A 27,169-nucleotide genomic window follows, 5' to 3' on the forward strand; every position below is an offset into this window, starting at 1 on the left:
TTTGACCTCATATGCAGTTCTACAAAATGAAGCAGGGTCAGGTTCTAAGGTTTGGGGAAAAGGTGTGTGAAAAACTTTTAGTCACGGTCACACACACACACACACACACACACACACACACACACACACCACACACCTTATCAACCAACTGAATAAATAAGACCCAAAAATAGTAATGTTCTCAAATGCTAAAGTAAATTGACTTGATTCTTGATTACCTAGCATTCATCTTTTCTCTTTTCTAGGCTTGGTTCTGTTCTTCCAGAAGTGATTATCTCCACTTGAATTTAAGTGTGATTTAAAGAAAAAAAAAAAAATGCTGAAGCAGTGTTCTCCAAGAAGGTAATGATTTGTATTTAACTAAAAACACTGATCAGTAGTGTTTAGGTTTCACATACAAATTTTCCAAGACCAAAAAGATATTACTTGAAATAGTTACACACTGCAAGAACCTGTTCTCATACTTCTCATTTTCTTTAGGAGTATCTGTAGCCAGAATCCTCACATTTAAGGTTTATAAAGATCCTCACTAAAAAACAAAAACAGAAACAAAAAAAAAAAAAACCGAACAAAAAAACAAAACTTCAATTTGAAATGAGAAAAAAGTGCATGGATGTCTTTTTGGTTTTTTAAATAGGCTCCATGCCCCGTGTGGAACCCAACGTGGGGCTTGAACGCACCCCGCTGAGATCAAGACTTGAGCCGAGATCAAGAGTTGAATGCTTCATCGACTGAGCCACCCAGGTGCCCGGCGTGGAGTCATTTATTCCAAAGGACTAAGGGCTTCACAGAAGACAGTTTAATGTCCAGTAGTTAGTTGTTACATGAACAGCTGTTCACCTAAATACAGAGATTTATAAGATGACTACTGCCCAGCCACTAAAGAGATCAAAGGAGATTAACAGAATGCAAGTTCCTTTTCAACTACTGTAATTTTAAAAACAGGTTAAGACAAAAGGGATAGAATATGAATGTTTGTAGGTGTCAATAGAATACAAGCAACTTGACAAGACTAAGTTTATTCTAAGCAAAATTTTTATTAATAAAAAGATTAACCATGACCATATGAGATGAGTGGCTGGGCTTCTAATTTGCTACATCAAATAAGTAAAAATGGATACTTGAGAATATCATTACAATTTGTAATAGCATTCCTTTATGGAGGCATTTTAACTGTAGTAATGTTTCTCTTAAACATAAAAAACTAACCCTTAGTGTCATGAGTGAGAATCATTATAGCTATTGCTGAATCCAAAGAGAATTTCCAAGAGCTGTTTGGTGGTATTAATCTCAAGATCTACACCCAAACTTTAGGGAAACGATCTTCCGCGTAGATCTGGAAAGCCGCCTGATCAGAGACGAGCATCAGTGTTTGATACTGTGGCAGGAGAACATCCCACTCCGAGTCAAGTGTAAAGAATAAATAACAAATTAGGAATGCACCCAAGATCCCCAAATAAGTTAGTAAAAGTGCCATTACTTGAAGAATTTCCAGACATAGAACGTGTTTAAATACAAATTCCAATTTGTTAAGTCCAAAAGATACAGTAATTTTATTACATAAAATTTCTCCTGTGTGCTAAAAATGTTGACTTACAAGACATAATATTCGTATAAGTATAGAGGGAATTACGGTCGAATTGCTTCATCATCTTTCATTGATGAGAATAGAACCATAGGTAGTGGACATATATATATATATATATATATATATATATATATATATATGAAGCACTCAGAGTCCTCCAAAATTCTAGGTTGTCTATTACTGCTCATCCAAAACATCCTAACCATTCTCTAATAATATACATGCCTACTCAATTTATAGTTTTAAAAATAAAGTCCATTTTCTTCTCCATTAAAGCTTCTGCAAGACTGACAAAGGTACATTCTACCCATTAAAAAATAGGAGTACTCTTCATCTTTGGAAAAGGTATCACCACTTAAGGAAAATGTAATCATTTACAGATTACTAAATTTTTATTTGAGGCAGCTGTTGGGAGTCCATTAAGCACTTTCTGAACACTGAACCTTTAAAGTTTGTCTTTAATATTAATACTTTGGAAAACCAAAAATAGAGGAAAAACATATCTATGGCAAAGTACATTTCATTCAGATCTGATAGCAGGAAAATACAAAAAAAATATTTAGTGCAGTGTCAATTTTATCTATGTAAATCACTGGAGGATAGTTTTGTCATGTCTTATGAGTGAATGACAAAAAAAGTTTTAACCTGTTAAGAAAGTTTTTTAAACCTTTAACTTTAGTAAGGCAAAAATGAAATTAAGCACTGTAAAAAGTCTTTAAAAATGAAGTTCTACAAATTTGGTTCCCATTTACAACAATTTCATTAACAGATGAGTTAAGTGTAGATACAATGTATCCAATACTTATAACCACAGTAAAAAAAAAAATCTCTAATAGCAATTTATAGATTGTGAAATCCTTAGTAATACCAATATATATTCAAAACATGTTCATACAGAACCAAGACCCCTTCTTCTCCATGTAAAAGAACACTTGTTAAAAACAGTTAACAAAAATACCAATTAAACAATGGAAACTCATTTCATTTCACTGCGCCCAAAAGTATGACACAAAATATTGGCTTAGAGAGGTAGATTAAAAAAGAAAAAGAAAACCAGATTCTCCATTCTTTGTCACTTTTATTCAGTAGTAGTATTTTTTTTTTCCTTATTTTCGGTGCCAGACACGGCAAGGAGTGATTACAGCCAACTGTTATTTAAAACATTTGTTCGCAACATATACCCCCTTTACCACTGACCCCAAACTGACTCATTTCGTGTGCTTTCGTTCTTTCTTTTTTTAATATACCACCACCAAGACTGGGTGGAGGGGCAGGGGTGAGAGAGACGGAGGGGAAGAGTCCAGGAGGCCAGAAGAGGAGGAATGCTACAAGCCACAGTAAGAATGAGCTGTGTTTAATTTAAAAAAGGGGGAGGGGTGTACCCCACAAATGATACAGTAATGAGGATACACAATTAAATCCCATAAGCATGACTGAAGGCTCTCACTGTGTTTGACGTCATCACAATGGAAGGCATAAAAAGTGGAGGAAATCAATGTTGACACAGTCCAATCTAGTCCATTAGGCAAGATGGTGCAAGAAGTCATTTAAATTAAAAGTGCCCTACCCTTACCTACATGGCTAGCAGACATGGAGAACACCGCGGTGAGAATCCACAGAGATTTCTCCATGTAGCTATAAAAAATGTGTTGTCGAATGGCACACTGTCAAACACTGGAAAGGGGCGCCACAATGGACCTCTCTCGTTTTTAGGTACGAATGCTAGATTCAACTATCTCAACTAAGCAGGAAGTGGGCTCTTCGGCTGGGAACGCCAACCCTAATTCACTTTGTCTTGAAATATATACAGATTGTTTGTAGTAGCTACAGCAATGATATTTTCCTTGGGGTGCCAGGCCGTATGAAGTATTTTCTTGTTGAAGTCTAGGCTGTCAACGCTTATTTCATCTTTCTTTCGCTTGCCACTTGCACAGACTTTGCGTGGCTTCAGAACCGTGCGAGGTTTATTGTTTTCCCGCGACGCTTCTAGGGTTATGTCTCGCTTTGTGTTCCTGTCAAACATTCTGAAGAAGTTATTGTAAGATCCGGTCATGACAACACTGCAAAAGCAAACAAGTGTGCAGTCAAATAAGTGAAAAGAGTTTATTTCCAGTACAACGCGTTGGTTCAGGGATGAAACCCAGTCCAGCGTGCTCCACAGGAAATAGGCACTTCGAGCACATCTGGATTTAGGAAGAGGGCTGCTGACACCAACCCCGAGACCATCCAAACAAACTGGTACTAGTCTGGGGCTAGGGCTAGGGAGCTTGGTTTTCTGTCATCGACTCCTTTTCATGACTACCCAAACCATCACCAACGCGGGAAGCATTCTCAAGGGCAGCTTCTGATTACTAGTACTGACGTCACCTTTGTCGAACATTTTTGCCCCTACAGGCTGTTACGTGACTGACCAAACCTGTAGCTTTCTGAAGTACCAACCGTGGGACCACAGGTTCTGAAACCCCCAAACCGCAAGGTATAAAACCGCTCATAAGAAACCAACGCTTTGTTTTGTGATTTAAATGATAAACTAGAGAACTTGTTCCCAGGATGCTGTCTGGCTGGGATCATCCTAGCTTATGAATGGTTTAAGAAATCCGCTTCTGAGAATACTGAGTAGCATATGAAGTTTTTATGAACAGAAAGTCGTTTTACCTATGACATTAAATACATCTGAAGCACTTTTTTTGACCAATATTTTTAATGGCAGCCGTTTAAAGGATGCCAAATTTTAATCCTACCCAGGGTAGCTCTTTGTCAGTTCAACCTTCCATCCATCACCACTCAACACTTACTAAGTATCCCAGTAAACAAAACCTAAGTTTGAAACCGTTTATTTGGAAAGGGTCTGATGCTATTATTACTTCCCCCATTCTTCCCACATGGTTTAAATTATTATTGTAAATAAGATCACAGGTTATCAAGGAACTGTTTACCACTTGAAAACAACTCTTAGTATTTGCACATATCGTACGTTACACAGTACTGTCAATTCCCCCAAAGGACATTTGACAACATTTTAATCAAACTTAAATAGGTGCATATACCTGAAGGTACTAAAACTGTATTTCTTTTAAAAGGATTTATGTAATTTAGACCGGCATCCTTGTATTATTTGAATCTGTGAGGTTTTAATGGATTAGGACACGTACGTCTATTTAAAAGGTTTCGTTAGGCCAGCATTTCTGTGGTACACCTGCCAAAAATGTGTCACCTGAATCAAGTCCTGAGGAAACATTAGACAACACTCCAACTGAGAAACATCCTATAAAATCACTGGCCTGTTTTTCAAAAATGCCACAGTTGCAGAAGACAAGGAAAACACGAAGAACTACTGTTCCAAATTAAAGAAGACTAAGGAGATAGGACAACTAAATGTTACATATATCTTTGGATTGGCTATTTGATCAGATTTTTTTCCTCTGCTAGGAAGGACGTGACTGAGGAAGGCTGGGGCGGGGGGGGGGGGGGGATTTTTTTTTTTTTTTTAATTTTTTTTGAAGTTTATTTTTGAGAGACAGAGAAAGAGAGAGTGCAAGAGCGAGCAGGGGAGGGGTAGAGAGAGAGGGAGCCACAAAACTCAAAGCAGGCTCCAGGCTCTAAGCTGTCAGCACAGAGCCCCACGCAGGGCTCGAACCCAAGAAGTGTGAGATCATGACCTGAGCTGCAGTCAGAGGCTCAGCTGACTGAGCCACCCATGCACCCCGAGGCTGGGGAAAGTTTAATGGGCTCTGTGGATTAGACAGGAGGACTGCACCAACGCGAGTTTCTCTGCTTTAGAGGACTGCCCTGCCATCACATGGGAGAAACTATTATGTTTTAGGAAATACTTATTAAATTTAAATACTCATTAATTTAAATTTAAGGGCAATGGGGCATGTTTGGAATTTACTCTCAATTGGTTCACAAATAATGTGCGTCTGTTTAAATGTCTTTTTTTTTTTTAGTTTATGTTTGTTTATTTCTTTTGAGAGAGAGAGAGAGAGAGAGAGAGAGAGAGAGAGATCCCAAGCAGGCTCTGCACTGTCGGCACAGAGCCCGACGCGGCACTCGAACTCACAAACCGGGGGATTGTGAACGGAGCTGAAATTCAGCATTGGACGCTCAACCAACTGAGCCACCCAGGAGCCCCTACCTGCATGTCTTTAGAGAGAGAGAGAAAAAAAGACCCAGCAAAAGAGAATGACCCAGCAAACAGTACCAGGAGAACCTGAGTAAGGGCTAAATAAGACGTGTCACCCTTACAAGTTTTCCGTAAGTTTGAAATCATTTCCAAAAAATTATTTTAAGGTTAAGGGAAATCAACAATTTAAACCGTGTGAGGAAGAACTAGTTGTAGCAGTGTGCCGTATTCTATTCTATCAGTGTCTTCTTTCTCTTCCTACTTGCTAATTTCTCCTTTCCTCTTCTTTTCTTTTTTCGAAACTTCTCGATGCCTCAGGGTTAGTGCATTCAAAGGCAAAGCTTGCTTATTCCTAGTCTAGGTGTACTCTGGTCAGCCTATTACTGGGTGTCATGTTAGAATCAGATAAAAGTACTTTTAAAAGTCATACCAAAGATAAACGATCTAAGTTCTATCATCCTCTTTAACACATTAATACCACGAGACTCAAATTTTATCAAGCTTCACCGATTAAACTACAAGTACCTCTAATTACCTTGAAGGCAAGTTTAGGTAATCCCCAAATTATGTTTTCTTGTACCATGTTCTGTTCTATTGAAACTAAAACCTGAAAGATTAAGACTTATTTATCCTTGGAAATAATGATACACACATTCATGACATGGTAAAAATGAAGCATACCATGCCAAAGTTCTGGATTATAAAAATCCTAATTACTCATGGTAATATGGTTAAAATTACAGATGATAATTACCACTTCCATGAGATATTAATGTAGTGTCTGGAAAAACTGGTGTGTAGCATTCCAAACGAAATATTCACTGACTAAATATTTCTAAAAACAGTTTCATACTTGATGAACAAACTGAAATTTCACCATTTTAACTACTGACATGTCAAAAATGTCATTGATCTGGTTCACAAAGGGAAATATTTAAAGACATTTAAGTCATAATTTAAGATCCTGAGACTTCTTTGTGCATTTTCATATTTATTAGTGAAACAGGTTTAATTTTTTCTGCTGTTACTGCTGTAAGATTACTGAATTTATTTCAAGGAAACTGAAAGAAAATGAAGTCAGGATTTATAATTTGTGTCAATCTAAAAGAAGTTGTATTTTTAGTGAATGTGGCAACCATAGAAGCGAAATAGCAAATTTCTTTCCTCTAATGAAATGCACAATTGAATGAGAAGTTCAAATTAAAATCAATTACCTGTCAGATCCGTTCCAACAACATTCAAATTTGTCAAATATGCAGTCATTTTCATACAGTGAACAAAGTTTACTTCTGAGGTATTCATGAACCTGAGTTTTAAGTACAAATGCATTATTACAGATATATTTATTTATATCTTAATATCTGCTGATTGATATTAGGAAAACAATTTAACTAAATCCTTACTTGTTTTTTTTTTTAAAAAGAAATATACAGAGATACATACACACTTTACTTAATCTTATTAAAATTCAATTCTCTTGGTAACAATAAAGGCAATAATTTTATTCTTTTACAAACAAATGAGCCCCTTTCCAAGAACACACATTTTCCCATTGTAGGACAGAGAAAAATACCCTTTGGGGCATGGCAAATGAACACTTTATAGGCCTGACTAATTATTCAGGTAGAGAACATTTGAAAATGGTACAGATAAGAGAATGATAATTAAAGACTATTATTATTATATCTGTAGTTGAATATGTTAACACTTGGTTTTCAATCCATAAATTACTGATAAAGAACTCAGTATTATGTTTTACTTCCTTTTTAAATAACTACTTCCTGGGCATAAATAACTGAAGCCCTATATTGTCATTACATACCCATACTATGCGCAGCATATGCGCCCCTGGTTTGGTGATAAATTACAACTGACCCTTGAACACCATGAGGATTAGGGGTGCTAACCCCACTGCAGTCAAAATCCATATAGAACTTTTGACTCCCCCAAATTTAACTACTAATAGCCTACTCTTGGCTGGGGAAGCCTTACTGATAATATAAAGTTAACATGTATTTTTTTTAATGTTATATGTAATATGTATTATATACTGTATTCTTATAATAAAGTAGGCTAGAGAAAAGAAAATGTTATTAAGAAAATCATAAGGAAGAGAAAATACATTTATGGCACTATACTGTTTTTATAGAAAAACAGTCCACGTGTAAGTGGACCCACGGAGTTCAAACCATGTTGTTCAAGGATCAACTTCATATAGTTACTCGAGGTATGCATCACTAAAAAAATTGGTTATTACTTGATATTCCTTATGGAGTATCAAAAACTAATGAAGAGGTACTGGTTTTCTGAAGTATAATTCTGTATTTTACTCACTAGTATCTCACAAGGGTTATAAGCCAGAAAAATCATTAAATCTGGTATTTAAAAAGTATTCTGAGAAATGATGCATTTTTCTCAGTATTAACACCGTTAAATTACAAAGGACATTCCAAAGCTTTTGTTGTGACCAGAGGGAGGGAAAAAGGGGTCTCTATCTTACTGACTTTACTTAGAGGGCCTTATAAAATAAATAATGACAGAAAAGAGCAGGTACCTTCTAAATGCTTAGAATTCTCTATTCTTTACGAAACAACCTTAAGTCATTTTAAGTGTCCATTTCAATTAAGTATAGTGGAATGATTCAGCCATGTCTATGTGACACTAAGCACAAATTTGTTAACACAGAAGAACTGTAACTCATGTAGAGTTAGAAGGCAAAAAATTAATAAGCTCAAAATACGCTTTAGTCACACAGCTCAGAAAGAGGATTATATAAATTCAGTTAAGAGTTGAATCTGCATACATTACATTTGAGTATAATGTGACTCTACTCTGAATCACTAATTCAGCATAAGCAGAAAACCTGCAAATCTGGTAAAACGAGGTAAATCCTAACCATCCAACAAAGTTTTAGAATGCACATATAAGGGTTTCTCACCAAACAATTTTAAGTGTATGAAGTTAAGGTTCAAATCAATTACTCTCTATGGCAATGGGGTGGTGGTGGTGAGGAACCCCAGGAAATAGATTACAATCTTGCAGGTCACACAAATGTAACGTGAAAACAAAGCAGTATGTATTTGCTTTTGCTTCAACATAGCATTTATTTTAAAATTTCAAATACCATTAAGAAGAGTCTTAAGTAGTTTATGTTTGTCAAAGAGGATTAAAAAGTTAGAGAAACGTTGTTCTAATTTTATGGAAGACATATAACATAAAGAAGGTACCGTTTATAAGTTCTCTATTCATACAACAGTGTTAAGTGTTTTCTACACTGTAGCCTAGGGCTTCACCCAGGTTTCTGCTTGCCCCCCACCCTGTTCCCAGCTGTGCACACCTTCATTCTCTTCTCTAGAAGAGACAGGGGATCAATGGTAGTGGCTGGCTGATGAGAAGAGAATCCAGACCTAACATCCTACAACAGATAGGCAACACTTAGAGCCGTCTGCTGGGCTTTCAAGCCCTTCTCCTTTAGCTTAAGACAACAGTTATCAGCCAAAAGGCAGAACGCCGGTCCACCTGACTGGGCACGCCCAAGTTCAGCTTCAGTTTTAAACTACTACTGTGCACACTCCAACCAGGACATCTCCTGGCCATTCTCCCCAATCCTCTTCCCCACCTAGACATTAATAGAGAGCTTGCTCTCCCCTCCTCACTTTAAATGTAGACAGGGGTGGGGAAGAAAAGTTGTTACTACTGAACCAAACTGGTAGCAAAATCACACTTTAACTGAATAGACAACACAACCTACAAAAGTATACATAAAATTAACATTAGGCGAAGCAACATACTCAATGGATGTCTGAAGGAAAAAGCCTATGGGCTGACCATGCTGTACTGGGATTAACATGTAGTACAAAATCCACTATAAAGACTTAGAAGTAAACAAGGTATATGCTCATTGAAAGAAAAAACTGCAAATACCTGGTATGTTTCCACAGGCCTGTTTTCCATATTTAAGTCCCAAATTTTGACTGACAAATAGTCTCTAGTCATCATATATCGACCACTATGGCTGAATTTTACATCAGAAATAGAGGAGATGATTTCAGAAAAAAAAGACCTGTTACTGGGATCTTCAGGTTCTTCAAACACTAAAAACAAGCAAAAAAGGGCAAATTGTATAATATTCTGGCTCGGACAAAGCACTTGCTGAGACAACCATTCACAAACTTCCTACAAGTGAGTCAGAGTGACAGGCTAGTATATAGAACTGAAAAACCTCTCTCTGGCTACACGAACATAACCTCCCTGGAGGTTTCTTAGGAGTGATTTAGTGCCGATGTCGAAGACGCCCAAGTACATAGCACACACCCAGAGCCCTACGGCTGGTTTAAGGGAGCTAAGCTCCCCCCAGGGCTTCGGGCTCCAGAGTGCACCAGGTCTGCGGGTTCCGCATCCTCCACAACTGCCTGTACTGCCACCGCAAGAAACACACCGTCCAAATTCATTCCAGAGTCTACTGTTTTAGTGGCCAGGTGAAACTGTTTTGATAAAAGGCACGTACCAAATGAATTTCACGTCTACAGTAACATGAAGACAATAATAATGTAAACCCTTAATTTTTTAACCTGGCGCTTTTTCATTTTTTTTGAAACCAAGGAAAGCTCTTCTCAGAAAAGTCTTCTGAGAAAACTCAAAACAGAAAGTGACAAAGGGAGGGCAGGGGGAAAAGAGAGAAGGGAGGGGGGAAGGGAAGGAGGAAAAAAAAAAAACCGATTACACTTAATACAGAGTTGAAGAGCCTAACCCCAGGTTCCCAAAAAATCATATTCCATTTAAAAATATATCCACTGGGACATCGATAGACATGCTCCCAGGAGGGCCTTCATGTTGTTCCAGTGGAGTAAGCTCCAGAGCCTCGTGTAGAGTCAGGCAGCTTGGCAAAGGGCACGGGAGACCCTGGGCACACAGATTCCCAGACTTATAAACCTACGTAAATGCAGTCACCACATCTGACACTAGTTTCAAAAAACCAGAAAATGTTATCATTTGAAAAAAAGACACAGTAAACTTACGTTTAGAATGCCTATCACAGAGGGCAGAGGCCCTCATGTCACATAACCGAATAGTTCCTTTACTGCTGCTGTATACAAACGTGTTGCAGCTGTTCGGATGGAATTCTGCTGCTGTGATCACCTCTGTTAGCTCTTCCATATTGGCAGGCTTGATATCCACAATATCTGAATAGCATTTTATTAAGGAATTTCCACTTAGAAAAAAGGGCAAATATAATTTTGCAGTTCTGAAATCTAAAATTCATTCATAAACTTAATTAAGCACAAGTATTAATTCTGAATTGCATTCTACTCCTTAAAGGAGTATAAATCCCAGAGGGATTCTAACGCTTGGGGAAAAATCTTCGAAGAAACCATGGGTGAATTCTATATCCTGTTAGAATGTAGCAGGGCCGGGGCGCCTGGGTGGCGCAGTCGGTTAAGCGTCCGACTTCAGCCAGGTCACGATCTCGCGGTCCGGGAGTTCGAGCCCCGCGTCAGGCTCTGGGCTGATGGCTCGGAGCCTGGAGCCTGTTTCCGATTCTGTGTCTCCCTCTCTCTCTGCCCCTCCCCCATTCATGCTTTGTCTCTCTCTGTCCCAAAAATAAATAAACGTTGAAAAAAAAAAAAAAAAAAAAAAAAAAAAAAAAGAAGGTAGCAGGGCCTTTTTTTCCTGAGTGTGACACAAATCCCAGAAGCCACAAGGAACCGATTGATAAGTTATCTTCCTAAATATTGACAGGAGTTAGTGTACATTCCAAACAAAAGTAAAAAACTTCAAGGGGAACCTATCTGCACCACAAAAATGGAGCTGATGTACCTAATGTAAAAACTAGAAAAGAACAAAAAGAAACATAAATGGTTGATAAATAGGACTTTTCACTAACGAGACTGGTAAAGGGACCAGACTGGAGGAAAAAGGCTCTTTTATACAATATGGGTAGAGTATAAATTCCAGTAAGGTATTAATTTTTCAAATGAGGTCTATTTAAAAATACATACAATGATACTTGCGGTAATAACTGCTAACATTTACAAAACCTTAAAAAATAAAAGGAAGACAAACTTAAATATATTTATATACAACCCTAGATTTGTATGCACATAGTATGCTGTGTATGCCAGGTATGTATAGTATCATACACTTGTACAGAAAAAATCTCAGAAGGATAATATGAACAATGAGAATGGCGTTGGGAAAGGTATTTCTATTGACTTTATACCACTATTGCATCATGACTTGTATGAATTTTTTTCCAACTCTAGTGAGCATATTTTTATAATTACATTTTTAAAGAATAATACTCCACAAATTTGTTTTTTACAAAAAACTCAACTATTAAAAACATTAATTTTCACAGGGACTGCAACAGTATTTAATATATAGCAAAGCACTTAGTGCTAATTACTGAACTTACTATACGTAATAGTACTTAAAATTCTAAGAATCCTATTTAAAAATTTTTTAATACTTATTTTTGAGAGAAAGAGAGAGACAGAGTGTGAGCGGGGGAGGGGCAGAGAGAGAGGGAGACACAGAATCCGACGAGGGGCTTGAACTCACGAACTGCGAGATCATGACCTGAGCTGAAGTCAGACGCTTAACTGAGCCACCCAGGCACCCCAAACAATCCTATTTTTAAATCAATACATTATGCCCTTTATCAAAGAACTTCCCCCAGTGTTTAATCACTTAAGCACAAAGAAGAAATGCTATAGGGACGCCTGGGTGGCTCAGTTGGTTGAGTGACCAACTCTTGACTTTGGCTCAGGTCATGATTTCACAGTTCATGAGTTTAAGCCCCATGTCAGGCTCTGTGCTGACAGTGCGGAGCCTGCTTAGGATTCTCTCTTCCTGTATCTCTCTCAAAATAACTAAATAAACTTAAAAAAAAAAGTGGTATAGTAAGAAGCTCCTATAAGAAGAAAAAATAAAAATACATGAAGGAGAGATGAATAAATAACTAGTGGGCACAACATGCCTTCTTTACCGAACACCAAAAAAAGAAACCAAATGGATACTAAAACTCCTGTCTGTAATCTCCAGATGCCAAAGATTAATCCGTAAATCATCTGCAGATAAATATGTTTCATAATCACTATTAATAGAAATTGAGTTGATGTGATATGTATGAGCATTGGCAAATATTCTTCGTGGACTGGCCTCAACCATTAGATCCATGGGCCTAAAGACTGGCACCTGTCAATACATGAAAAACAGTCATTACAAAATGCTCATTTATTTACAATGGCACTTAAGGTTCAGTTCTTTACTCCAGTTTTTGAGGGAACACTACAAATAGCACACAGATTTAGTTTTATACAGCAACTGATATTGATCCTTAAAGTGTTGACATGAGAAGAAAAATAATTTGGTCAATTTACCTTCTTTTATACTATTAGAATTTGATGTGCGTTCTAGTTCCAATCTTTTGCTTGAGATTTACAAAGCTAAACATTTTCCCAGTTTGAAATGGCTAAAAAGGAAATTGGCCCAGAGCACCTAATTCTTGGCATTTTTCAGCAGGAACCAGAATATCTGGTCCATTTCTGCTTTTTTGACCTCCAAAGAAAATTAATCTTGAAACTTAAGGTTGTGTTAGCTAACACTCAAACCATGAGAGCAAAAGAGTATGACATACTATAAAACAGTCTTGCATTAGGTCTTGGGTCAGCCCCCGGCACAGAGAGACCTCTATGTGGGACATGGTTGTTTAAAATGGGAGTTTTTAATGTCCTACCTGGTTACAGAATTATTGGGAGGGGGCAGATTACAGTTAATCCTATTCAAGTTCTACTCAGGATCTAGCATATGTAATATGAATACAGAACACTATTTGTCATACCATCATTTTTTCGTAAGTAGTACTTACTCGTAGTGTAGTGACTGTAGTAGGATCTCTATACCTTCCATCCTCCTCTTTCAAGTTATACCCTTCTGGTCTTTTGTCCCTTTCACTGATTTTCCATAATTTTATTGTTTTATCTGCAGAGAAAAATGAAAAAGTCCTCAAAAAAAGAGTAATACTAATGGAAGAAAAATATATAGGTACATTAAAACATGCTATTTCGGGGCACCTGAGTGGCTCAGGTGGTTGAGTGTCTGAATCTTGGTTTCGGCTCAGGTTGGGCTCTGCACTGACAGCGTGGAGCCTGCGTGGGATTCTCTATTCCTCTTTCTCTGCCCCTCCGCCCACTCAGGCCCGCTCTTTCGCTCTCTCAAAATAAATAAACGTTAAAAACAAATTTCCTATTACCTGATGAATAAAAACACATATTCATAGAAATACAATACAGAAATCACAAATTTATGTTAATGGTACTCATAAAGTACCATTTGATATTAAAATCAAGTCACAGCCAGGTCCTTTATCTTTTAAAAATTATTAAAGCTATGGGGCGCCCGGGTGGCTCAGTCGGTTAAGCATCCAACTTCAGCTCAGGTCATGATCTCACAGTTCATGGGTTCAAGCCCGGCATCGGGCTCTGTGCTCACAGCTCAGAGCCTGGAGCCTGCTTTGGATTCTGTGTCTCCCTCTCTCTGCCCCTCCCCTATCCACACACACTCTCTCTCTCAAAATAAATAAACATTAAAAACATATTTTAAAAAGTAATTAAAGCTAGAGGGGAAAAATTATACATCTATATATCTGTGCATGTAAACACATATAGGTCTGTACATATATATACAAACACATACATATATTTACTTAATATTTAATTGAGAACAGAGTTAAGAAAGCTTATTATTTAGAATAAAAATGATAAAGGAATATCTATCTCCCTTTGTCCCATACTTCCTAGCAGATCTATCAAAGACTTCCCATGGGTGCCAGGGTGGCTCAGCCAGTTAAGCCCCTGACTTGATTTCTGCTCAGGAGCCTGCTTAGGATTCTCTCTGTCCCTCTACCTCTCTCCTGTTCACGTGTGTGTGCGTGCACTCTCTCTCTCTCTCAAAAAAAGAAAGGAAAAAAGAAAAAAAAGAAAAGAAAAAGACCCCACAAATTCCTTCACAAGACTGGATGCCTTTGTTTAAATCTATCTTCTCCCTGCTGTACTAGGGATTTAAGTCAAGTTGTTAACAGGACTGAAAAAAAAACCCGACCAATTAAAAGCTATGTCCCCAAGTTCTTCAAGACAAAATTCCTAGGTTATCAAGAACATAGAAAATAGTATTTTTTAAATAAATGCTTATTTTAAGTTCAGAGTTACAGTAAAGTTGCAAAGGTAGCACAGTGTTTCCATTATACCCTTCACCCAGTTTCTTCTAATGTCAACAACTTATGCAACCATGGTATTTATGCAACATCCTATTTAACCATTTGTTACAATTAAGAAATTAACATTGTACATTACTATTAGCTAAAACTCCAGACTTTACTCAGATTTCACCAGGTTTTCTACTAAGCCCTTTCTACTCCAGGATCCAAACAACACTGTATTTAGTTGTCAACTTTCCTTGGTCTCTCTGACTTTAACAGTTTCTCAGACTTTCCTGATTTTTCATCTTCCTGACCATTCTGAGAAGTAGTAGTGAGGTACTGTAGAATGTCCCTCAGCTGGGTATGTCTGTTTTCTTTTCTCATCAGACTGGGATCACTGGTTTTCAGGAAGGTACCCGAGGTGAAGTAAGGTACACATGTATACATGATATCAACATGACTTTTCCACTGGCGATGTTAGCTTTACTCACTTGGCTGAAGCAGTATCTGCCAGGTTTCTCCACTGCAGTTACTCTTTCCCCCCTTGTCATACTCTATTCTTTGGAAATGAGTCTCTAAGTCTGGTCCACACTTAGAGAATCAAGTTACAGTTCCTGTAGGGAGGAGCATCCATCCATATATTTGAAATTCTCCTGTAAGAAGTATCCCCTCTCCCTGCTTATTTATTTGACCAATCATTTATTTAAATCATTATGGACTCAAGCACGTTTATTTAATACTTCATGTTATAATCCTAAAACTGCATTCATATAAATGTATCACATTCTTAATGGTCCTTTCATAAACAAATGGGTAAAACAACTTTAAAAAAAATAGTGTATGGGGGCACTTTATAAAATTCTGTCACATACGGGGGTAGCAGGGACTCTTCTAGCCTCACCACCTCTCTCTGCCTGGTAGGGAAGTGCGTCAGTTACCTCTGTGGATGCCCTTTGCAAAGATGAAGTGTAAACAGAAAAAAATCGCTAATTTTGCTAACTTGTAATCTAATATTGCATCTAAACCCTAGTAATGTTTAGAGTTATCTTGCAGTTAAAAATTCTCTATGTGCTGTGTGTAAAATATATATATACTGTATATAACATATAATATATACTATATATAAATCTTATGTAAAGATTTATATATTTTAGGATATTTTACTTGTTCCCAAATGCATGATATAAATAAGTCAAGCCTAAACTCTTCATTTTTTAAAATTTTATTTATTTATTTATTTTTTACCTTTATTTATTTTTGAGACAGAGAGAGACAGAGCATGAACGGGGAAGGGTCAGAGAGAGAGGGAGACACAGAATCTGAAACAGGCTCCAGGCTCTGAGCTGTCAGCACAGAGCCCGACGCGGGGCTCGAACTCACAGACTGCGAGATCATGACCTGAGCCGAAGTCGGACGCCCAACCGACTGAGCCACCCAGGCGCCCCAAGAAATAAATATTTTAAATATTTTTAAAAGCTTGTTCATTTTTGAGAGAGAAAGTATACACGCACCTGAGCAGAAATCAAGAGTCATATGCTTAACTGACTAAACCACCCAGAAGCCCCAAGAAATGAAATACTTTAGTAAGTATAACAATTAAAAAAAACCAAAAACGAAATTCCTAAGCTCTACAGTAGTGACTTTTCTAGCTGTAGTTTTTGGCCTACTGGAGGTATGAAACAATAATCAAACTCCATAGAGCTGCATGCAAAATTATTTAAATATATATGCTTTTCTAGAAAGAGGATTATTGGATTCCTCAAAGAAATCTGTCTTTTCTAAAAGGTTAAGAACCACTGCTCTTTGGTGGTTCCCTACATTGTCAGTACTAATTAGTAAAGGGTGTTCCAGAAATCCCCAAGTCCCAGTGCCCCTCTCACCATAAAAAGAGGGTTGGGAGAGGGAAGACCATGCTACCAAGTTTCCTTTGTGGGAATGCAGCTTTATTATTCAAAAGCTTCTTATTAACAAGCTGTTAAAACACTTATTTACTAGTGAACTCTGTACTACTCATATATTCAAGACTCATGGCCAACAGGTTAGAGATGGACATTTCTGCAACATGGAAGAATCGAGGAGAATTCAGAGAAAGCGAAACGAGATGAAAGAGAAAAAGAATAAAGTCACTTAAAGAAACATTAAAATGAACTGAAGTTATAAGGAGGGCACTATGAAGTGACTTAAGTAAGAACAATCTGGGGAACACTGGACAGTGTATGATGGGACCATGGCAAAGCAATGCAAAGATGAAAATGAGATTACTTTGGGTCAATCAAAGCTGCGATATTTAGTTCTATTCCCTACCATTCTCCCACAGTAGTTTCTCATCTTTTAGGAGAGTAAAGGCCCATTACAAATGGAGGAGGAGGAGGTATCATTATGCTTAATCTCACACAGACAACAATACCAAATTATATAAAGTTATTACTCAGAGTTGAGATGTTGACGTTCTCCCATGAGTACTTTCTTTTAAAAAGAATAAAGCTTTTCAGATATAGTTTAAGTTCTGCTCCTTCAATCCTTTTCCCATCCCACCACACCCAGACAAAGCAGTGTGTAAAATTCCCATACCTGTTTTATCCTTCCACAGTGAGCTCTACTTTTTAGTACAAAAAAATAATGCATCCCCAAATAACTATTAGTACTCTTTAATAATAACGACAAAAGATACCTACAATGCACTGTGCAGTGCCCTTTAAAATAATGACTTTAAAATTTACGCAGTAAACCTATTTGGGAGACACTTGATTCTACAGAAAAATACTACATAGAGTCATATTCCTAAGACCCAAACACTGGAATCCCCAGTGGTCTCCCCCTCCACTGAGCTTCTGTAAAGTTTTCTGTTTAGGAAGGCTCATCTGATTATACATTGCTTTGCTTATTTCAAATCACAGAGAGTGCATGGAAGACACATGTGGATATCAAGTGAGAACTGAAAGATATTTGAGATTTATTCCATAAATGAACTGAAATGGGATTTGCTTCTGAACAATATTGAAAAGGAGAAGCAGAAGCACCTGAAAAAACAACTGGCTATGAACTGAGAACTGCTGAAGCTGGGTGATGGGTATGCAGACTCCATTATTCTATTTCAACTTTTACTTTAAAAATCTCCCTTTATAAAAGAATAGTAATTTATCCCATAAGAAGTGAACTGCCATAATTATTAAGAACAAATATCCCAATATATGAGGTATGTATGCCCCAGCACACTTACTTGGGGCATTTACTTCCAAAAGTAGAAACCATATAAATGATATGATCAAGTATTATTTTGACGTGAAACAGCAGTATCTGAAGTGCTGTTGAAATAACTTAGTTTACATCTAAATTTAAAGTGAACCAAGATTAGAAGCCAACATACAACATGAATAAACACATTTCCTTCATCTATAATGCCCTAAGTTATAAGCTTTAAATCATTTTTATTTCTATTTATTTTTCCTTTAATAAGGAGAAGAGAGGCAAATGCAGTTTATGTGAGAAGAGATGGGGTAGAGGGTTTCAACGTGCTGGTTGGGGAGAGCTTTGACGATCCGAAAAGCGGTCACCTAAGAAGCAGCAAACATTTATGGTGTCAGCTAATGGCATCATTTTATGGAATGTATTTCTAAGAACTTGATACAGTGGGTGATAAAGCCTAAATGGGATGAAAGGGTCACTCAGTAATCTCCACCACATCACCCCAGAAGTCTCTTGACTTTATCATCTGCAAATGGGAAAGGACAGTAAGGTCTAGGTACTAAAATCTAATTTCATTAATCGTGCCTTATACAGCCTCAAGAAAGTTTTAATTTAAATTTTTACAGACAATGGCTAACTAGAACCTGGATGTACCCCCCTCAATCACTCTTAACGATTCTCTTCAGACCCAAACCCCTATGGATAAACCAAGTCACAACAACTTATATAAAAAAAATTTGGAAGAACAAAAAGAGATATTCTTAAATTCTGGTAGTCATTACATAATTCTAATTCTTAGTTAATAACTTTTCTCGAGCAAACAAAATGGTGTAAGAAGAATCTTCTTCCATCCATGAGGCTTGTTGGGAAGAAGGCAGTATGTCAATTCCAGTTCGTGTCCTTAAAGAACAAGTATCAAGTAGAAAGAGTGCTCTCCCAAAAAGTATCCTGGAATGGAGACCATCCTTTGACAGATAGTGTGTATTTATACTGAAATACTCTTTGGAGAGCTTAGGCACACTTTAATGAGCACTCACTATGCACACTAAGAGTTATCACATTTAGTACTCATCATGATACTGTAACACAGATACTCCTATCTCCAGTTTGCCCATGAGGAAAACCTGACTCAAGTATTATGATCTGCTCAAGGCTACTAAGCCAAGAAGTGGCACAGACGGTACCTGATCTAAATCTAATAGTAAAGTCTTTATTTTTCTTCCCTACAGACTGTGTGTGTACTAAAAGAAAACTGACACCTAAAGGATCTCTTTCATGGAATTTAGAGAAACTAAAAGAGAATACAAAAGGGAAGACAAAAAAGAATTTACACATTCCGTGTGGGAAAGACATATTTCCAAGTGTCTATTTGCAGAAATCTCTGAATTATTCTACTTTGTAAAGGTGAAAGTATCCTACAGAATAGGTGTACACAGTGGGCATATAAAAGGAAAAAATTTTAACACTTACCATTGGTAGACAATAAAAACTGAGCAGCATTTTTCTGGGGTAACCACCTAATTTTGTTGATCTTTTCTTCTATTTCTAAACTTTTCAAGTAGTCAAACTCTGGTTCATGGCTCTGAAAGGTGCTGTAAACATTATATTCTCCTCTGCTATGAGACTGGATTTTGTTCTAAAATGGAAACAAAAATATTTGGACGATTGTTGAGAAATATTTCAAAAAATAATCAAACATGTAATCAATTCCAACAGACCTTGCAAAATTCTGGTTAATTATCTGCATCTTAAATACAATTGCTTTTCATGTTTAAGGTCTTCAAGGAATAAATAAAACAGCTTCACCAAAAAGGAAAAGCTAAAGACTAATAATTAAGCCCAATATAATTGGAAAAGGGTACGGATCAATCTGATTACTAATTTACTGTTATTTAGCAAATAATAAAGGACTACTGGTAAAAAAAAAAAAAAAAAAAAAAAAAATCTAAGCATCCTTAATGAGGGAGCTCATCCAAAAAGGGAAAAGTAAATAAAAGCTTATCAGAATCAGCTGGCTGAGGCACACTTTCTTTCTCTGCCCACTTTAGGGTCAATCCTCAGTTATTTAATATGATGCATTATTTTCCTCCTCCTCTTCCTTTCTCATGCCTGCCTTTAGGTCATTTCACCACTAAAAAACTCATTAAGAGCTCTCATCAATGTCATGGCCACCACAACTCCCACCCCAAGACCACTGTCACATAGCTCTGTTACTAAGTCCACATTCAGCATTAACCAGCAAACCACTCCCCACAAACCCATCACCAATTGTTTACGCTCCTTAAATTAGCCTTCTTATGTTATAAGCCTAGCACACACTGATTATTTATTTCATTTAGTATCAGTGAGTGAATATGGTTTAAGCTACTGGATAAAGAGACTGCTGGTGAACTTCTTTAGTTAACACTAACACCTTAGAAAAAGTCAGAGTTATAACCATGTTCAGAATTTTATCTTTTAACCTATTATCACATGATTAAAAATCTTTCCATCAAAAACACTGAAAGTTTAGTTCAAAGAAGAACCTATGGGAAAATAGTTCACAGGAACGATATTACTGATAGTCAACTATTTTAAGGTAAAACTGAATTATCAAGTGAAATGTTTAAGATTATCTAAGAATGGCTCATTGGTTATTATTCTCCATACAGAAAGCAAACCTTATTGAATCTTTTTTTTTTTAATGAGGACATAGGTCTTCTTTAAAAAAAATTTTTTTTTAATGTTTATTTTTTTTAGAGAGAGAGAGAAAGAGAGAGAGAGAGAGAGAGAGAGAAGCAGAGAGAGAGGGAGACACAGAACCTTAAGCAGCCTCCAGGCTCTGAGCTGTCAGCACAGCAACGCAGGGCTCAAACTCACAAACCACAAGGATCATGACCTGAGCTGAAGTCGGAGTGACTGAGCCACCCAGGCACCCCTTGAATCAACATCTTTTTTTTTTTTTTTTAATTTTTTTTTTCAACATTTATTTATTTTTGGGACAGAGAGAGACAGAGCATGAACGGGGGAGGGGCAGAGAGAGAGGGAGACACAGAATCAGAAACAGGCTCCAGGCTCTGAGCCATCAGCCCAGAGCCTGACGCGGGGCTCGAACTCACAGACCGCGAGATCGTGACCTGGCTGAAGTCGGACGCTTAACCAACTGCGCCACCCAGGCGCCCCAAATCAACATCTTAAAAGCCTGTTTTGGGTTGTTTTTTTCTGGTAGCTTGATTACCTGGATCGATCATTCATGGTCACAGTTGTCTTTGTACCCTCCAGTAGCAGTATTAATTATTACTGAGTTTGCCAATATTAAGAATGCAGGGCATATGACAAAATATAATCCACATGGGGATTAGAACCTTGATCTCATTACCATAATCTTACACCAAATCAGATAACCCAATCCATTAAATAAGTATATGCTAATATCACTTCAGAAAAAAACATACATCTTCTATCTAAAATTACTGTTTCAAAAGGTTTGTCACGTTACTCTCCAAAAAAACTATCATAGCAATTCAAATTTTTTTTAAATGTTTTATTTTTATTTTTGAGACAGAGAGAGAGAGAGAGAGAGAGAGAGAGAGAGAGACAAGAGAGACAGAGCGCGTGAGCAGAGGAGGGGCAGAGAGAGGGAGATGCAGAATCTGAAGCAGGCTCCAGGCTCTGAGCTGTCAGCACAGAGCCTGATATGGGGCTCAAACTCACGGACCAGGAGATCATGACCAGAGCTGAAGTCGGACGCTTAACTGACCGAGCCACCCAGGCGCCCCATGCAATTCAATTTTTAATATGAATGTGCTTTGAACTTGAGCAAGTGAAGTGCACATGTTTCCTACTACCTACAATAGAGAGATTTAATAACACAGATTCTCTACCTTCAAGTAACTTGTGTATGTGAAACTTTAGTCAAAAGTAGAAATTAGGGCACCTGGGTCGATCAGTCATGTCCGACTTCGGCACAGGTCATGATCTCGCGGTTCTTGAGCCTGAGCCCCAATCAAAGCAGGAACCTGCTTTGGATTCTGTCTCCCCCTCTCTCTGCCCCTCCCCAACTTGTGTGTGTGTGCATGCTCTATCTCTCTCTCAAAAATAAACATTAAAAAGAGTTATAAAAAAATAATTTTTTTAAAAAGCAGAAATAAGGTCCATTTAATTCAGGTAAGCAATATAGAGAACCAAGGGCAAACACATACACTTCTATATGCAAAAACTGGGTCTCTATGGGTCACAATATATAAAATGATAAGAAAAGCACAAACATAAACATATCTTCTAAAACAGGAAAAAAAAAACCCCATCATCCTGAAGACTCAGTAATTATTACATGGGTCTAAACATGATTACATGATACAAAAACAAAATCATGGAGATGACTGGCAGTCTTAATGGATTTTAAGAAGCATTTTTTCTTTACAACAGGCAAATAAAAACTACATCACACAAGAAGAAAATTATGTCTACAAAGTTAAACATGGCAGGCTGGGCTCACGTCTTAATAACCATATTCCTGAAACTCCACTAAAATTACAGTAAAATAATTTTTTTTAATTATTTATTTTGTGTGTGTGTGTGTGTGTGTGAGAGAGAGAGAGAGAGAGAGAGAGAGAGAGAGAGAGAGAGAGAGAAAGAGGGAGCGAGTGAGAGAAAGACTATGTGGGCACGCACACGCAAGCAGTGGAGGGGCAGAAAGAGAGGGAGACAGGACTTGAAGTCACAAACCGCCAAGATCATGACCTGAGCTGAAACTGAATGTCTGATGCTTAACGTACTGAGCCACCCAGGCCCCTACATAGAAGAATTTTTAAAGACAAATCAACAAGAACAAAGAATAACAGCAGAGATGACAGCAGCAGTAACACACAGAAGAGGCCATAAAACAGATGCATGCACAGAAACTGACTTAGTGGATTCCAGAGAGCTGAATCTTTAGTGAGCAGTGAGATTTCCCCTAAAACTTGGGGGAGGGATGTTTACATTATTATAATGATCATGACTGTGAGCAAGTACGAACTAAGTACTTTGAGCAAATATAAAGAAAACGAAACATAATCCCCCTGTCCTCAACACTGTGACACTTGAACAAGAATGCATCAAAGAATGTCGTTTTAAAAATTAAAAAATTTTAAATTTAAGAATTTAAAGAGTAAAGGGGACTCTTGATTTCGGCTCCTACCCAAGTAGGAAACATGCACTTCACAAAAGATAATATCCAAATGACCAATAAACGCATTAAAAGATGATCAATCAGTGTTAAAAAAAAGTATAATATGACATACACAAAATCTCCAAAATATTTGAAAATTTAAAAAGACCGATAATAAAATATTGGCAAAGACGTGAACAACCAGAATTTTCATGTACTGTTCATGAGAATAAAATCGGCAAACCACTTTTTATTGTGCTGTCCACCTCATGACATAGTAATTTCATGCATGACTATGTGGACCAAAAAACATGATCAAGAATGTTCAGCAAAACTAAAAGGCGATAGAATGGGAGAAGATATTTGCAAACAACATATCAGATAAAGGGTTAGTATCCAAAATCTATAAAGAACTCATCAAACTCAACACCCAAAAAACCACAAATAATCCAGCAAACAAATGGGCAAAAGACGTCATGAACAGACACTTCTCCAAAGAAGACATCCAGATGGTCAACTGACACATGAAAAAATGCTCAACGTTACTCATCATCAGGGAAATACAAATCAAAACCACAATGAGGTACCACCTCACACCAGTCAGAATGGCTAACATTAACAACTCAGGCAACAACAGATGTTGGCAAGGATGTGGAGAAAGAGAAACCCTTTTGCACTATTGGTGGGAATGCAAACTGACAGAGCCACTCTGGAAAACAGTATGGAGGTTCCTCAAAAAATTAAAAATAGAACTACCCTACAACCCACCAATTGCACTACTAGGTATTTATCCAAAGGATACAGGTGTGCTGCTTCGAAGGGGCACATGCACCCCCATGTTTATAGCAGCACTATCAACAACAGCCAAAGTATGGAAAGAGCCCAAATGCCCACTGATGGATGAATGGATAAAGATGTGGTGTGTGTGTGTGCGCGCGCATGCGCGTGCACACGCACGCACGCACACACACACAAATGGAGTATTACTCGGCAATCAAAAAGAATGAAATCTTGCCATTTGCAACTACATGGTTGGAACTGGAGGGTATTATTATGCTAAGCGAAATTAGAGAAGACAAATATCATAAGACTTCACTCATATGAGGACTTTTAAGATACAAAACAGATGGATATAAGGGACGGGAAGCAAACATAACATAAAAACAGGGAGGGGGACAAAACATAAGAGACTCTTAAGTATGGAGAACAAAGAGAGGGTTACAGGAGGGGTTGTGGGAGGGTGGAAGGGCTAAATGAGTAAGGGGCATTAAGGAATCACTCCTGAAACCACTGTTGCACTATATGCTAACTAACTTGGATGTAAATTTAAAAAAATAAATTAAATGAAAATACCAAAAAATAAAAATAGTGCTTGTCAAAATAGTAAAAATCCATCCAAATTAATATTTTTAAAAAATTTTAGATACCAACATAAGTGAATATAACTTATTTATCATATAAAAGCTCATTCGTTATCATTAATCACATTGTATAGTATGGAGAACAGAAGAGAAAGTCACAAATTAGTATGAGGAATATGGTCTTTCCTATTCCAGGAATCAATCAAAATTATAAAGGAAATCCTGGTCAATGTGGGAGGTTGTAGTCAATAGTTGGATAGAGACAATTTATCCAACTGGTAAAATAGCACTGCTTTAAAAAAAAAAAAAAGAAAGAAATCTTCTACCAATCAAGCTGTTTGTGAAAAACAAGCCTTCTCTTTGTACTGCTTATAATTCTAAATACTACATCAATTAAGGACAGCAAAATTTCAATTCCTTTCTCTTGATTACTGAAGTGAAAATCAATCTCCAGTAGTGATGAAATTGTTCTGCCCACCTAACTATTCAACACCTTTCACTCTCAAAATAAAAATAAAAATGGCCTTAAATTATACTTTAAAATGTTAATTGGGTGAGTTTTAGGCATCCACCATGCACATTTTCATATTTTTAGTAACGCACTGCTTTTAAAAACCTGTATTTCTAGTAACATTTTAGTTTCTAATGTATCCCTGAGTTGCAGTTATTATGTAACTACTAATCACTCTGCTTAACTAACTTATTCAAGTCCACCTTTTCCTTCCCACCCCTTCCTTATATCACCAACGTCTTAAAACAATTATCTTTTGGAGCATTTTTATTAGTGTCTAATTCCCTCATAATTTTCAATGTGATCTTTGCTATATTTCCAATGTCATTCCTGTGACTGAATAAAATAGCCAGTTTTATTGAAATGTCTATTTTCAGACTCTCTAAGTTGTAAACATCCTCTACATTATTTTCTATAGAACAAATTTGTTCTTTATATAAAGGTGTCTCCAAAAATTTTTTAACAAATTCTGCCTTGACTGCATATAATTATGAAGAAAAAATATCAGACTCATAAGTTCAAATATATATATGGATTTGAGGTTCTTTTTACTGTATTTATGTATTTTCAATAAAGAAAATATGAAAACAAAACAAAAAACAAAAAAACCAAACAACAACAAAAAATAACGCTCATAGACGCATTATTCTTAATAGCCACAAACTGAAACAACCAAAATGTTTGCACCTACAACATACCAGATAAATTGTAGTAAAGCAACACAAAAGAACATTCATTACATAGCAATGAACATGAGCAAATTATATACACACAAACGGAGTATTGAGCAAAAAGGCCAGATACACCCTTATTATGATTCCATTTATGGAAGGTTCTAAAAGTACAGATCAAACTCAGTGTTAGAAATCAGGCTTATAAATAGACTTTTCTTTAAGGGGAGAAAGGAGAAATTAATGACTTGGAAGGGGAATGAGAAGGGTTATGTGGAAGGGTGGAAAGTTCTATTTCTTGACCTAGATGTCTGCTATGTGATAATGTACTAATGCTTTGTATGCTTTTGTGTATTATTTCAATACAGTGTAAAAAAATGTGGCACACAAAAGGTGCAGCCACTTTGAAAACAGTATGTGGGTTCCTCAAAATAGAACTACCCTGTGATTCAGCAATTGCACTTTTCAGGATATATTTGAAAGAATTAAAACAGGATCTCAAAGAGATTATTCACAATAGCTATGTGAATAGCAAACTAATAGTAGAAGCAAACTAAATGTCCAGTGATGGATACATGAATAAAGAAAAATGTGACATACAAACACACACGAATATTAGCCTTAAAAAAAGCCTATCTTATGCCACTATATGGATGAACCATGAAGAGATTAAGCTAAGTCAAACAAGCCAGTCAGAAAATGATAAATACTCCATGATTCCACTTACATGAGGTATCTAAAGTAGCCAACTTCATAGAAACAGCAAGTTAGAATGGTGGTTGCCAGGGGCTAGGAGGAGGAAGAGGGTAGGAAGTTGTTGTTCAGCGGGTATAGTGTTTCAGTTATGCAGGATTGGTGGGGGGAGGGGCCGCATGGGGGGGTTGTCTAGCAACCTGTTATACAACATTGTATGTATGGTTGGTAATGCTGTATTGCAGACTTGGAAAACGGTTGAGAAGTTCCACCTTATATGATATTTTACCACAGTTAATTAATAACATTATAAGAACACATTTAAATCGTTACCTATAGGGACAAATGAATCTACCTCTATTGTTGTCTACAGGGAAAGGTACATGAAAGCATGTGAGAAGCAGTGTATGTGCACCTGCCTGCCTATGTGCACAGGTTTGGAGCTCATGAACTCAAGTATGCCCCTGAGGTTTAAACAAACCAAAACAAAATATAAAACCATAATATTCAATGGTGTTAGAACCAACCAACCATTTGGAAAGAAGATTGGAACTTTGTTTCTTATACACAAGTAAACTCCAGAGGGAGCAATTAAATGCTCAAAAATAAACAAAAGCAACAAAAGGTAAGTACAATGGTGAATTTCTATATATTTTAAAGTGAAAAAGAACTTCTTACTATAAAGACAAAAGTAAACAGCAGAGAA

The 27,169-nt window shown here is 37.0% G+C and overlaps 1 protein-coding gene and 1 long non-coding RNA gene across 5 annotated transcripts in view; one reads left to right on the forward strand and one right to left on the reverse strand.

Moving 5' to 3' along the window:
* Positions 1–2,646: 2,646 nt before the first annotated feature.
* The window catches only part of PPP2R2A (protein phosphatase 2 regulatory subunit Balpha), an 86,022-nt gene continuing 61,499 nt past the window's right edge, over positions 2,647–27,169 (reverse strand). For all 4 annotated transcript variants that reach the window (XM_086703417.1, XM_086703416.1, XM_086703419.1 and 1 more), the window contains exons 4-10: positions 19,567–19,732; positions 13,582–13,694; positions 12,731–12,908; positions 10,730–10,894; positions 9,636–9,805; positions 6,926–7,017; positions 2,647–3,648 (exon numbers count right to left, since the gene is read on the reverse strand). In XM_086703417.1, coding sequence (XP_086559543.1) covers positions 3,369–3,648; positions 6,926–7,017; positions 9,636–9,805; positions 10,730–10,894; positions 12,731–12,908; positions 13,582–13,694; positions 19,567–19,732 — 1,164 coding nt within the window. In that variant the 3' untranslated portion in view covers positions 2,647–3,368. The remainder of the gene's footprint in view (positions 3,649–6,925; positions 7,018–9,635; positions 9,806–10,729; positions 10,895–12,730; positions 12,909–13,581; positions 13,695–19,566; positions 19,733–27,169) is intronic.
* Positions 17,600–19,617, forward strand: LOC147581549 (uncharacterized). The gene is made up of 2 exons (XR_015250024.1): positions 17,600–17,980; positions 19,326–19,617. It is a non-coding gene; the product is annotated as an uncharacterized LOC147581549 (long non-coding RNA).

Source organism: Puma concolor, chromosome B1 (assembly GCF_028749965.1).
Source record: "Puma concolor isolate L17-30 chromosome B1, mPumCon1.1.hap2, whole genome shotgun sequence".
NCBI classification, from domain to species: Eukaryota; Metazoa; Chordata; class Mammalia; order Carnivora; family Felidae; genus Puma; species Puma concolor.